The sequence below is a fragment of the Triturus cristatus genome, chromosome 9, assembly GCF_964204655.1.
Source record: "Triturus cristatus chromosome 9, aTriCri1.1, whole genome shotgun sequence".
Lineage (NCBI taxonomy): Eukaryota > Metazoa > Chordata > Amphibia > Caudata > Salamandridae > Triturus > Triturus cristatus.
In genome coordinates, this window is record NC_140592.1 from 1,023,548,716 (window position 1) to 1,023,563,270 (window position 14,555).

The 14,555-nt window shown below is 48.6% G+C and overlaps 1 protein-coding gene across 2 annotated transcripts in view; it reads left to right on the forward strand.

Annotated features, from left to right (window-relative positions):
* Positions 1-14,555, forward strand: part of PGF (placental growth factor) — a 195,919-nt gene that overhangs the window by 164,051 nt on the left and 17,313 nt on the right. For both annotated transcript variants that reach the window (XM_085626739.1, XM_085626738.1), the window contains one exon: positions 2,181-2,225. In XM_085626739.1, coding sequence (XP_085482865.1) covers positions 2,181-2,225 — 45 coding nt within the window. The remainder of the gene's footprint in view (positions 1-2,180; positions 2,226-14,555) is intronic.

Here is a 14,555-nt window from a genome sequence, read left to right on the forward strand (position 1 = left end):
CCCACTCCGGCCTAATCCAGCAGAGAATGAGGCACAGCGTATAGGGTGGATGCAGCACCCCGTGCATGCACCCTCAGCGGCTCTGATGGCACTCCGCCGGTTCCCAGGTCTCCACAGGGCGCCGCAGGGGCACAGTGTGGGCGCTGCACAGGCAGCGTGGCCGCAGTGGTCCAATCCCTCAGCTGGGATCGATACTCCCAATATTTGCCGCAGCTTGGGTGATCTCACTGCCCCACTAGAGCTCCAGCCAGCGCGCCGAAGAGGGGCACTGTGCTCAGCTCGGAGTCTGCACGAGCAGGCGTTCCAGGTTCAGACCGTGGCGGCCGTCATTTGCACGCTGTTCCAGGCAGGCCAGGCACCGGGGGATATCTCCAGTTCTATCCGTCTCCAGCAGCCGATGAGGCCCCCAACCGATGGCGGAGGCAGTGCTCTGTGCAATGCAGGCAAGGATCGCCTGGTATGCAGCCGCAATTTCACGGATATTGGGCGGATGGTCGATTAGCCGGCAGAGCTACACTAAAGTGCGGCCATCTTGCCCGGCGCCCTCTAGCGCCCCCCCCCCCCGTCAACAATATTTTTGACATGATATTTGTGTGCTTGGTATTATGTCACAGATCCCTGCTATCACCTCACCTGTCCCAACTGTTGTATTATATCTTCATTGAGAGAACCTAAATATCAATATCCCAGGGTTTTACCACTATCTTAATATTTGAGATCTGTCTTTATGAAAAGGGCTCATGAGGATCATAGTTTACATAGTGGCTATTAGAACAAATACTGTGAGAAGACCAAAGATCCGATGAGGGGATCCTCGAGTCTTGCAGTCAAGACTGAAAAGCATGGCTATCTATATGAATGTTGATGACTTCAAGTCCCCTATTAGGGGCACAAGAACAAGTTCTGTAGGCTGGTATACAGTAACATGTTTGGAAGAGATTGCCCACTCTATGGTAGAACTGAAGTAGGGCTTCTAGACTGTGTAGGGTAGGAATTCACTGCAAAGCTGCTAATGCTCAAGGTCTCAGGTGATGTATGTGCAGACCCTTTAGTATTTCGTAGCTCCCCTACTAAGCTGCCTGTGAAACCCATGGCACTCTAGCCAATATTTCTGGAAAATTGTGCTATAAAATGCACAATATGGCCTCTTTCCAACCTTTCTTGCAGGAGGATCTGAGACTCTCTGGAGAGGGTTGAACATTTTTGCCAGTGGGTCCTTTGTGTCCAGGATCAGTCCTTGGTCAGGTGATAAGGCATGGTGAACTAGGACTCTCTGATCATCACACTACCAGTATGTTATTGATATTGATTTTATCTTACAGAGCGAAAATGTAGTGGTGGGCATATTGGGGATTGGGAAAATGTTGATAGGAAAACACTGGCCATGTGAAAAGCATTTGAAATTTTAAAAATATAAAGATGGTTCACACACCGAGCAAGGTTAATACAAGGCTAGTTAGACTAGTAAATGAACTGGCATATCTCACTGAGTTACAGCAAAATATAGTGTACTAACAATGATTCAACTGGACATTTGTTTTTAATTAGCCTAGAACCGTGAGACAAGTGTGGTAGAAACTTTAACGAAGTAACAATTTTGAGGCAAGTCAGTCAGTCCTTATTCAGAACCTATAAGACCTGAGGTTAAAGGGTAGAGTACAGAAGAGTTTGACCATTGAACCGTGTTGGAAAATAGTCCCTGAGATAGCGCGCTCCATGATTAAGATTGAGGCAACTGGCAGCTGTCACTGAATCTCATAATCCACATATCCACCATTGGCTCCAACCCATGAGAGGAATGCCAGACATGCTCCAATCTAGTTTGCTTCTCCACAAAGCACTCTCAATGCAAGGCAACCCCATCTGGGGTCTGAACATAAAAGGAGTCATCTTCATTTGCGCCTTGGTTATGCCCACATTGTGGTACCTACTGACACTCAGGAGTGTGCACATGAACATTTGGTTCAGTGACATGTACCAGAAGATTTGGGTATGTCCATGTACAGGTACCTGGGGAGGTAGACATATTTCCGACCTGTGAAGTCTCACAGGAGTTGTTAAAAAAGGTTTCAGTCATGCCAAGGTTTCTAAATAACTACTTGCCTTTTTGGCGTGCTGGTTGTTAAATTGCTTTCGAGGTTTAGTAGATCTCTGGTAATTTTGTCTGTCCTTTATTTCAGGAATACGGCCAGAATCAAAAGGAATTCAGTTCCGAAACACTGTGGGTAAGATTTCCATGTCTTGTATACTTTTTTTGATAACCAATTTATTTGAGTTTTTACACTGTGAAAATACACAACTAAGATGCCACAAAAGGGTAAATGTCAAGTATTCTGGAAGCCAGCTGCATAAACAATGACAATATTGCAAAGCAAAGCAAATGGCTATATAGGAGACAAGATCATAAAGTCAAAAAATACAGTATTGCCCAAGGCTCATTCCCAATGGTCCAGCCACTTCCCCCATATGCAGTTTGGAGGTATATCCCCTGGCTTCATATGCAGGCTTCTCCTGTTGTGCACACAAGCCCACTTCCCGCGGCCCTCTGTGGGGGGAGCCGGATTTTTCCATCGGGCTGCTATGTCACGTTTAGCCACCATGGTAGCCATACCCAAAAATGGCAGATCTGCTCTCAAGTCATCAAAACCCTCCATAAACCCAAGCAGCAGCATCAGTGGTAGAGTTGCACCTCCCAGCCCAGGAACGCAGGAAGTTCCCTGGTCACTGACTTCCAGAATCTGTGGATCATCAGACATAACCATACCATGTGGTAGAAATCAGAGGGGTCATTGGAACAGCGGGGGTAGGTGGGAGCTGGAAGAAGGCCTGCCCGGTGTAACCTAGTCGGCGTGAGATACGTACAGTAGAGATAATAGGTTTGTATCAGGCGGAGCCTGGAGGAGACCATTATGAGGTGAGCGTCATCACGGCTTCTCGCCAGTCTTCATCTTTGAGAGGCCCCCAACCAATTCTCCCAGCGTGCTCTAAGGTGGTTCCGCATACCAGGGCCATTGATGACAATGTTGGGGTAAATCTGTGAAATGCATTCTTTGTCCAGGGCACCATGAGGAGTCTGGCTTCCATGGGACTGAATTCAGGAAGAGAGGTGTCACAGGTTAAGGGTACATGTAATGCATGGTGTAGATGTAAGTATTTGTAAAACTGAGGAGAGGTGAGTGTGTAGGAGTCTTGAAGCTCCAGAAAGGAGTACAAGTGGCCCCGGACAGTATGTTTCCTAGTTGCAATATCCCAATGAGATCCCATTTCCCAAAACCTGTCAGTGCGTACACTTCCCTCAACCACGTGCCGTGCAACCAGGGGGTGTGGAGTGTGAGTTTGGCATCCCACTTAATGTGTCGCAGCGTGGCCCTCCAGGCCAAAAAGACCACCAGAGTCATCTCGGGATACCAGCAGAGTCCATGGATCCATATAATATAGCCATATTCTTAGGGAATCCCAGGAACGTCAATTCCAGCCAGCAGGCAGGGTCAGACCACCCCCATATAGCCAGTCATTGATCATCAAAAGGTGGGATGCGAGGTAGTATAGGTAAAGGTTGGTCATCCCTAGACCTTCATTGTACGGAGCGCGTTGGCAGTGACAGAGAGCTAGGCGAGGCCTAGAATTATGTCAGAGAAACTATGATGCCAGCCTATACATATCGCGAAACCACAGACGAGGTAGGAGCATCGGTAGGTTCTGAAATATATTATATATAAAGCTATCCTACCCATCACGTTTCACAGTAGGGTCTACCATTTTTTAGGCCCTCTTTAGCTTTACGCACCATGGAGCCGAGGTTAAAAGACCAGGTGAGTTCAGGGTTGAGTGCCACCCATATTTTCAGATATCGGAAGCTGAGGCGGCGTATGTGGACGTTATCCTGCCAGTCTATACAGTCTCCAGTCGGAGCCAAAGGCACTAAGGCCGATTTAGCTGGGATAACACTGGGATAACATGTAGGCCCGAGCTGCAGGCATAGCGGGCCACTCATCACAGGGTCAACCAGGAAGCGGAGGACATTGTCCACATAAAGGGCGATTTGACCTCGTGACCTCCATCCGACTGCTACCCTGTATCAGAGCATCACCTTGGATGAGGCACACGAGCTGCTCAATCACTAACAAGAGGGGAGACAGGGGACATCCTTGTTGGGTCCCCTGTTGAATAGGAACTGAAAATTAGAATCTCCAGTGGAAGGGAAAAGGTGTCCCCTGCCTATGGATAGAGAAGAGCACAAAGAGTCTCTAAATAACTAAATGCAAATCTCTCAGAAGGGGAGCAGAATCAATAGTAAAGCGAGCACCTGAGAATGCATCTATGTAAGTAAACATACATAATAGAAAATACAAAAATATTTTAATCAAAGTGAAACAATTTCTAAATGTTTTAAAAATGTTTTTTTTCTTTTTATATACACGTGTACTGGAACAAGACAATTGTCATAATAACATAAATAGAATCTGTCCGATTGTATCTACAAGAAAACATATAATAATGTGGCTCGTGGTGTGTCCCCCAAAAATGAATAGATTGCGGCAAAAAAACAATTAAAACATCCTCATGACAGTTGCATGCACACACAATCTTAACAGTAAAACATACCGTGTTCACATCCACACTTCTATCTCACTAACACAATCGCACATTAAAAGAATTGCATATACATAGACAGGAGCCTCAAATGAAAAGGACAGTGGCATCATGTGCGATCTTGAAGCTGGGTCAAAAGAGAGCAACTCAATAAGACAATGAGAATTCAAGAGGTAGCTAGGATATCACGATCAGACCACTAGTACGCAGAAAATGTTGTAAACATTTTATATTTAGTTCAAAGGCATTGATTTTGCTATGTCCATGAAGTACTGAAAGAAAATCACATTAAAACACTTTAAAGGTGCCGATTACGATCCTGTAAAAAATTTCCCCGTACGACTCGTATCCGGTCTTTTTACCGTACGAATCGTACAAGTGCCGTACAAACTGCCAAGTACGATTCGCATGGGAAAAAGTCCATACGAATTGCATTGGGAATAATTCCCCACACGTCCTCGGGTCGGAAAATGTGTCCGACACGTCCCCGGACGATTCACCGTACAAATGTGAAAAGTGAAGTCCGACCGCGCAAGTAAGATCCATCCCGTGCGTCTGATGTTACAACCGTATGGAAAAAACACCGTCCGCACCGAACTCCCATAGCAACCATGGAGACATGTGCCCACATACGCGCCAAACACACCCCCAGCCCCCGTGAGTACGCACCGAACCCCCGTGTATGTACACCCGTGTATGTACGAGTCGAACCCCCACCCGTGTACGTACGAGTCGAACCCCCACCCGTGTATGTACAACCTTGTACGTACGAGTCGAACCCCCACCCGTGTACGTACGAGTCGAACCCCCACCCGTGTATGTACACCCGTGCATCGCACGCCAACACAACGCCAACACAACCTCAACATCATTTCCTACGCCGATGACACCCAGCTAATTCTCTCCCTCACCAGAGACCCCGACACCGCCAAAGCCAGCCTGCACGAAGGGATGACAGACGTCGCTGAATGGATGAACATCAGCCGCCTGAAACTGAACACGGACAAGACAGAAGTCCTCATCCTGGGACCATCACCCTCCGCATGGGACGACTCCTGGTGGCCCCCGGCACTAGGCACCGCACCTGAACCGACGGACCACGCACGCAACTTGGGCGTTATACTGGACTCCTCCCTATCGATGACCAGACAAGTCAACGCCGTCTCCTCAGCTTGCTTCCACAACCTCCGCATGCTCCGAAAGATCTTCCGATGGATCCCAACCGAGACCAGGAAGACGGTCACCCACGCTCTCGTCACCAGCAGACTAGACTACGGAAACACCCTCTACGCCGGTACTACGGCCAAGCTTCAGAAAAGACTTCAGCGTATTCAGAACGCCTCCGCCCGACTCATCCTGGACGTCCCCCGACGCAGCCACATCTCGTGCCACCTGAGAGACCTGCACTGGCTCCCGGTCAACAAGAGGATCACGTTCAGACTCCTCACCCACGCACACAAGTCCCTCCACGACCTAGGCCCAGGGTACCTCAACAGCCGCCTCACCTTCTACACGCCCACCCGCCGGCTACGTTCCGCTAACCTCACCCTCGCCGTCGTCCCTCGCATCCAGAGAGCCACCGCTGGAGGAAGGTCATTCTCCTACCTGGCAGCTAAGACTTGGAACTCCCTACCCGTCCACCTGCGGATGACCCAGGACCACCTGGCCTTCAGGAAACAGCTCAAGACCTGGCTGTTCGAGCAGTAGCAGACCCCCTTCCCCAAGCGCCTTGAGACCCTTACGGGTGAGTAGTGCGCGATATAAGTTCCATGATTGATTGATTGATTGATTGTGTACGTACGAGTCGAACCCCCACCCGTGTACGTACGAGTCGAACCCCCACCCGTGTATGTACACCCGTGTACGTACGAGCCGTACCGCCACCCGTGTATGTATGGTGCGTAGGTACGCACCGTACATACACAGGTGGGGGTAAGACTCGTACGTACACGGGTGTACATACACGGGTGGGGGTTCGACTCGTACGTACACGGGTGGGGGTTCGACTCGTACGTACACGGGTGTACATACACGGGTGTGGGTTCGACTGTACATACACGGGTGTACATACACGGGTGGGGGTTCGACTCGTACGTACAGGGGTGGGGGTTCGACTCGTACGTACACGGGTGTACATACACGGGTGGGGGTTCGACTCGTATGTACACGGGTGGGGGTTCGACTCGTACGTACACGGGTGTACATACACGGGTGGGGGTTCGACTCGTACGTACACGGGTGGTGGTTCGACTCGTATGTACACGGGTGGGGGTTCGACTCGTACGTACACGGGTGTACATACACGGGAGGGGCATCGACTCGTAAGTACACGGGTGTACATACACGGGGGTTCGGCGCGTACTCACGGGGTTGGGGGGGTGTTTGACGCGTATGTGGGCACATGTCTCCATGGTTGCTATGGGAGTTCGGTGCGGACGGTGTTTTTTCCATACGGTTGTAACATCGGACGCACGGGATGGATCTTACTTGCGCGGTCGGACTTCACTTTTCACATTTGTACGGTGAATCGTCCGGGGACGTGTCGGACACATTTTCCGACCCGTACGTACACGGGTGGGGGTTCTATTCGTACGTACACGGGTGTACATACACGGGTGGGGGTTCGGCGCGTACTCACGGGGTCTGGGGGGGGTACGGCGCGTACTCACGGGGGTTGGGGGGGTATGGCGCGTACTCACGGGGGCTGGGGGGGGGTACGGCGCATACTCACGGGGTCTGGGGGGGGTACGGCGCATACTCACGGGGTCTGGGGGGGGTACGGCGCGTACTCACGGGGGCTGGGGGGGGTTCGGCGCGTCCTCACGGGGGCTGGGGGGGAGGGGTACGGCGCGTACCGGGCCCCCTAATCTGCTCGTTTCGCGGCGTACTTCGCTTTTCCGGCACTTTTTGGGTGCCGTAAAAATATTGCCGTCCGGACTGCTGTCGGTTCGATTCGTACTTCCTGGGTCGTGAAACGCTACCTGAATGCGTCCCGACGTCACGTCGGAGCATTCCCGGATCACATTTGTATGTATATTTTCGTCGGTCGGTGTTTTGTACGACTCGTACGGAAATGGTGTTTCCGTGCGAATCGTACTTGCATGTTTGTGAAGTTTTACAAACGGGTACGAGTCGGACGGAGAAAAGCCTCCGTCCGACGGTTCGTACCCGGTTTCTCCAGGATCCTAATCGGCACCGTCTTCTTTAGCTCTTTTACATATACCACTGTGAGGATCCTATCAAGCACGGTGCCGACGCGCGTTTCTGTGAAGGGCTAAGGTAAAGCCGTCACCTTCTTCAGGGCACAAACAAGATGCAATCCAGGGTGTAAGCCGCAGTGGTCAGGGGGAAAGAGATAGTGTATCTAGTAAGAAATAAGGTCCAGGGTTCCGTTAAGAGATAGCCCTCAGCATAGATACTTAGTCACGTAGCTACTACGTCCGTACTGACCTCCAATTGTCAGCATCTGGTATAAATTCACATCTATAAATGAACTCAAAGGAAGAATGAGGTCTCCGCATCAAAGTAGGGGAAGATAACCCTACGGCTGAGCTAATGAGTATTCCGTTCAGGGCGAGGAGAATGTTCAACCGGCAGAAATGAATCACGGGGGTCCAGGAGCGGAATGCAAGGCCTGCCAAATGGAGGCACCGCGCCCTCCAGAGTCGATCTGGGGCGGGGCCTCTCCTGCACTGCTCCGGAACCTTAAAGGTGTGATACGTCCGGTGAGATAAATCAGAGAAATTACCTCGGTGTAAGCAGCTGAGCGCGAAGCATCTCAATCCTCGGCGTTTTGTCAAAGAAATTGGCAAATACGATCATTGAATAGGGAAGGCATCAGAGAGCACACCTTTGATCTGAGCATGCGCCGTGGGGTTAGAATAAAGCACGTGGCCAAACTTTCGGTAACTGGGGCGAAAGCCAGCTCTTATCAAAATGTGTTACAAGTAAGCCCAGTCCACCGAGTCAAAAGCTTTCTCAAAGTCAATAAGGAGCAATGCTAGGTGAGGGGGGTGCTGCTAACCATGAGCTAGAGCAATGTGGAGATGTCGAAGGCAGTGCTGCGTACTTCTGGCCGGCATAAAGCCGCACTGGTCAGGGTGCCCAAGAGGGCAGAGGACCTGTTTGAGTCTGGTAGCGTATATCTTGACCTCACCATTAATAAAAGAGATTGACCTGTATTCACCACAGGAGGGTGATGGAGGTTGTGTCCTCAGAAGAATTACAATAGTGGGCGTGTCTATTTTGGTGGGAAGGCGCTAGCCTTAGTCACCTCTTCATAGTGTGCAAGGAGTCGGGGCAACAGGATATCCCTAACCCTTGCATAGTATTCTGCAGGTTAACCTGTCAGGACCGGGAGTCTTCCCAGAAGCTGCTGCTGAAGTGGCTGCTCCTATTTCATCAACCAATAAGGGTTAGTTAAGTATGTGAATCTCCAAATGAGACAGCTGAGGGAGGGGAACTTCCTGCAGAAAGTGAGAGTCAGACTCAGTCTCCGTGCTGGGAACCAACGCGTACAGCTGACTATAATAGTCAGCAAAGGCTTGTACAATATCACGAAGAGCATGCTGAGCATGGCCGTGTTTATCCCTAATTTCCAGTATTAACCTATTTGCTAGCGGGTGGGAGGCCAGCCAGTATAGCAGCTTGCTGTTTTTGTCTCCTCATCCATATACCCTGGTAGTCGAGGGTTTCCACAATTGTTTCGCCGCATCAAGTGATAGGAAATTGATCTCCTTGCACACTAGATGATTATGAGGCATGAGGGGGACCCTTGCAGAGCTGAAAGGGCCCATGATGCAGAGGCCACTCCAGTGTCCTCAGAGCAAGGCTGCGCGATCGGGCCCCGGTCATCTGTTGCACTCCAGACGCAGTCCCCCAGGCCAGTGACAGGCAAGGACGTCAGTTAGGCTGAGCGGGTAGTGGTAATTAGGCCGCAGGTTAGCCACAGTGTCTCCAAGGCTAGGTCAGGGTGTCGCTGATTAGGGAGGTGGTGGGACCTTACTCCCTCAAACCGCCACACAGGGCCGGCCTGGCCTCAGGGGGCCTGTGCAGCAGTTCATGGGAGTCTCTGGGTGAGGCTGCTGACGGGCACAGAGAGGCAGGGAGAAAGCCGTCTGAGGGTCATAGGCAAGAATTTTCAAACTGCAGTACCTGTCCCAAGATAGCGCGGCACTCACTGGGACTCAGCGGTTCGTGAGCCTGACTCCTGCGCCGGCTGTCATATTGAGTGACATCCGAGGTCTTCACTATATGGCCAGCAAATGGGACCCCAGGACCCCTACACATTCAGAATTGCTTCAGACCCATCTAGAGGCACTCCGTCGGTGCTGTGCAGGGTGATTGGGGCCCCGAAGGCTCGTAGATGGTAGCGGATGACAGAGGGGTCTGGAGCACTCTTCTAGTGTGACCGCCATCTTGAGGCTCCAAGCATTGTCCCATGTCTTGTATACTTAATTGTATGACACTATATCAAGGTCCAAAATATCAGTCTTCAAAAATGTCACATCCGCTACATTGTCTAATGCTGCCTAAGTATATGTTTGTTGTTGTTAACTCCACATCTACTCATCTACACTTACCATGGAATGTAGTGGATAGTTCGATGCAATATTTTTGTGATGCGACATATAGCATCGATATAGTGAGGGAATACTATAAACTTAGTCAGGGACGTGGACCCTTGTCTCACTTGTGGGGTCTATGAATCTTCTACAGCCCTGAGAGCTGAACAATAAGAGCCTTGTTTACCATTTACAAATCTGAAGTACAAACAGAAGCTAGAGGTAGGCAAGGTAACAGGAATCTCTCGGGCTCACTTAGAGTTCATATGAGAGGAGAAATATAACTTATGCAGATCAAAATGTATCTTTATTCTTTGCTGTAGTGAAATTGACCAACGTTACAAATGCATAGGGAGAACAAGAGTTTATTAAAGTTCTTCAAAACCTATGTGGGAAGGAAGACATAATTTCTTCCAGTGATCTGACTATACAATAGATACAACAGCACATGGAAAAAGTGCACATTGGTGGCAGTAGTAACCAAAGAGATAGGAATCGAAAATATGAAAAACTAACTTATATATTAGGCACCTGCCAACAGAAACAGAGTAGTTAAGAAGCTGGTAGCAGCTTTCTGCACAGGTGGAATTGTCTCTGTCCCACCTGTAGGCAGGAGGAGGAGCATCAAAGCTCCAGCAACAGGTATACTCTGCAGTGAATCAATCCCTGATCATCTTTATGTTCCACAGCTATGCATTGTGGAGCCTGTTCTCTACTACTTGTTTACACACTCACAGTTGTAGCAGTGTAGGTAGCGGCAACATGGCGAGTGCGGTCAAGAACTACAGAAGCCTTTTCTTTCAGGTCTACACAAAGGCTTTCTAAGAATTCAAGCCTTTGCGTGGACTCTCCAATTTATTGTATTACAGTATAAACACAGTGAATTTAATAATGTATTGCCTCTCATACCCTTGTGAATGTGAACTTATCCCATGGTCTTTTTTGCTGCTGGCCATCTGAGGTGGGCAATACCCTCATAACTATAGAGTGACTTGTCTAGGCAGTGCATTCATCTATAACCTAGCTGCTTTCTTCTGTGCCTCGCAGCTTTCTGGGCTGTGTTCACCCACTTCTGGCAGGTGCAGGATCTCTTCAGCCCCCAGGGGTTTTTAGTCATAGGATGAGGAGTCCTGGTTTTAAGTCGCGTGATGAGGAGTGGTGATTGAAACCACACCATGAGAAGTCAGAGGCAGGGGTCAAAGAGGAGCACCTCCGTGAATGTATCATTACTTTATGGTGCAGGACTCCTGCTCTTGTCTGTTGCCACAGATTACCCTTACTTGACCAAAGCCATGCCCACCCTGGTGTTGGCTTAGGGAATACCATGGATTTAAGCAGAGACTAAGAGGGAAGGGGCCCTCACATATTGGTCAGTGAGCCTGCAGCACCCACTGACATTGGTATAGAAAAACATTCTGAGTGAGTGTGCATTACACTGCCCTGTACTAAGACCCAGTACCCTCGTTACTGTGCACCCAGTGCCTCTATTCACAACAATAACCCTATTTGTCTAGGGAGAAGAGGATGCCGGCATGGATCTAGTGGGAACTCCCACTTTTCACATTGTATAGGACCACTCATAAGCAGGAGAGTAGTTGGCTGAGTCAGAGGATGCTGGTATGGGCATACATGCACGTCTTTGTGTGTGAGCGCATGGGATTATCTATCTGGGCATTTAATGGTAGCACGATGATATGTTGGCATAAGAGGCACTACATGTATATATGTGTCTTATAGCATATGAGGCCAATGTCTATGAACATTTGAATTTGTACACAGGCAAGTGATAGTCAGATCTTGGCATATTATGGTTAGCCTTGGGCATATAATGTTGCAACTGAGAATATGAGTTTCTGCTTGGGTATTTGAGGCTTCTTGTGTATTGAAGTTCATTGCCTTGGAAGTGATGGAGCAGACATTGCAGCCAGGAAGGAGGCTGCTAATGGACTTCCTAAAGTATTGCGGTGAGCTGATGAAACCTTCTTAAATTCTTGATCAGCCAGGTGGCTGCATAGCAGTAGCTTTGTAGCAATGCCAGATGCGTGTTAGGGATGCCGGTGAGCAGAACATTAACTTCTTCCAGTGCTTGTATTGCCATTTTGAAGCCAGATTTGGAGAGGTACACCTAGTCTCTATAAAGGATGAAGTGGCAGTGTGAAACTGAGGCCATTGTTGATGCAGGCACTGTTTGACAATTGAGGGTATAGACTATCGAAGTTCATTGCCACTAGTTCATCCGGGAACTTTTAGGTCATTAAGCTTCAGATCTGTATTCAACATCAAGAATTCGATTAGTCCAGTAGGCAGTTGGTGTCGCTACTAGATGAGATCTTCAGGAGGAGCTGCGTTTCATCTTTATATTAATGGATATTGGCGTTCCTGCTAGCCAGTAGGTAGTGGCCAAGTGGTTCCCTCAATAGGTTGAAGATGAGCAGTAACAGAATGGAGCTTTGCGGAATGTCATGGTGAGATGCTCCGAGCTTGAGGTGTTTACTTGGAGGACTTGGTATCTGCTAGAAGGCAAGCCACCTTAGTGGCATGTCACTGGAGCCCATTTGTGAGTCAAGGGTGTCAATGATATCAAACACTGTAGAGAGTTCGAAGAGGAAAAGGAGATGGGGGAAGGAAGGTCATTATTATTAGTGATCTGGAGGACGTAATTAACCCCCTGGATGGTTGATGGTTCTGTGCTGCTTTGAGACATAAACTTTGACTGGCCGTCCTGTAGGAAGGTGTAAGTCTAGGTCACTGCACCACAGATATCTTCTAGATAATCTTGCCCAGGACAGGGAGGTGTAATTGGCAAGGTCATCTGGATAGAGGTTGGCCATCTTCAGCAGTTGGACAGTCTGAGAGCACTGGAGGGTATCATGGAAGATGCCTGAGCCGATTGTCTGTAACTGAGCTTATCAGCTGTACTTGAGAATGTAAAGTTATACCTGGATATGTCAGATTGTATCAGAACATATAATTGGCGATCCTCAGCATACGAGTGTGCATGAGCTTATGTACCTATGTAGGGTCATTTGAGGTTGTTCCTAGCTTACAGTGGTGGTACCTTGGTACACGAGGCCCTACCAGAGTATGTGGTACCCAGACTGCAAGGCCAGGTCCCCTCTACAAAGGAAGACAAGCAACCATAGACTGGTTTCAGCATTGTTGGGCCTCATCCGTGAGGTGCAGCTTGGATCACATGGTGCACAGAGCATGGGATCACACAAGAGAAGAACCATGATTAATTTGCACATGGTTTTCCCTACCTGGTGTGGCACAGTGGGCTAAATATATGCTGTGCTGGGATGCAGCCCGGGTGGTTGTCAGCTGCTTCGTTTTAGGGAAATATTGCACCTATCCCATTTTTGTTCTTTTATTGTGACAGCCAAAGTGCAACAGGTATGTTCCAAAAAGGGCCATGATTTTGATGTGCCATAGGACCAAGCAAGACTGAAGCCAGCTCTAGCTTGCTCAGTTTCTTTTAGAAAGGGACATGGAAGAGCAAGTTGGCGTGGACGGTTTTGTTGGCAGCATGTCTAAGACTGATTTGCACATGCAAATGCTCTCTGTCTGGTGTAGTGCAAATGGTTCAAAAATGACAGACTAGCATGCGGTGCAAATGGTTGCTAAATATTTTGCAAACAGTCTACCTGGGCAGAGGTATCTGAGCATGTAAAGCTGTGCTGTGTCTGAAGCGATTGTACCTTGGCATGTGATAGTTGAACTTGGGTGTATAAGTCTTTACATGGACCTATGTAGATTTGCAGGGTAATACAAAGCTGTCCCTGGTTTATGGTGTCGGTACTCAAACTTATGAGACAACATCTGATCATATGATGATGGCAAGATGGCTCGGTGAGTTAAGCATGCCTTGCTGTCATCTAGTGTGACATGCAGTTCATGACTAGGAGTGTGCAGAATTCACGTAGTTTGCTTTCGCTAAATTATGTGAAGTTTTGGCAACATTTTCCAAAATTATGCATAATTACACAGAATGCAAATATATAATTTTGTCCTATATTATAGCACGAAATGCACCCTTGCGTCAATGTATGCCCTATGGAAGCATTTTGTGCTAAACTAAAATGCATAAAAACAAATATCGACAAGCTATGCTCTCATTCTGTTTCCGTGTGTGCACAATAAATTTGTACCACAAACAGAACATAATTGTGCGAAGTGGTGTAATTTCAGGAATTTCACGTAACACGCAGAATCTGCAGATTACATGGGTGTAATCGAAATTTTGCCTAAGCCTAGTCATGAGTTTGAATGTTTGCCAGTCAGCACTAATGGTACCATACTCTGTAGTGCAAAGTCTCCTGCAAAACATAGATCAGCAATTGGTGGAAAGTTAAACAAGTATTGGCATAGCCAATAGGTCTCGCCTTTGGGACCTTATAA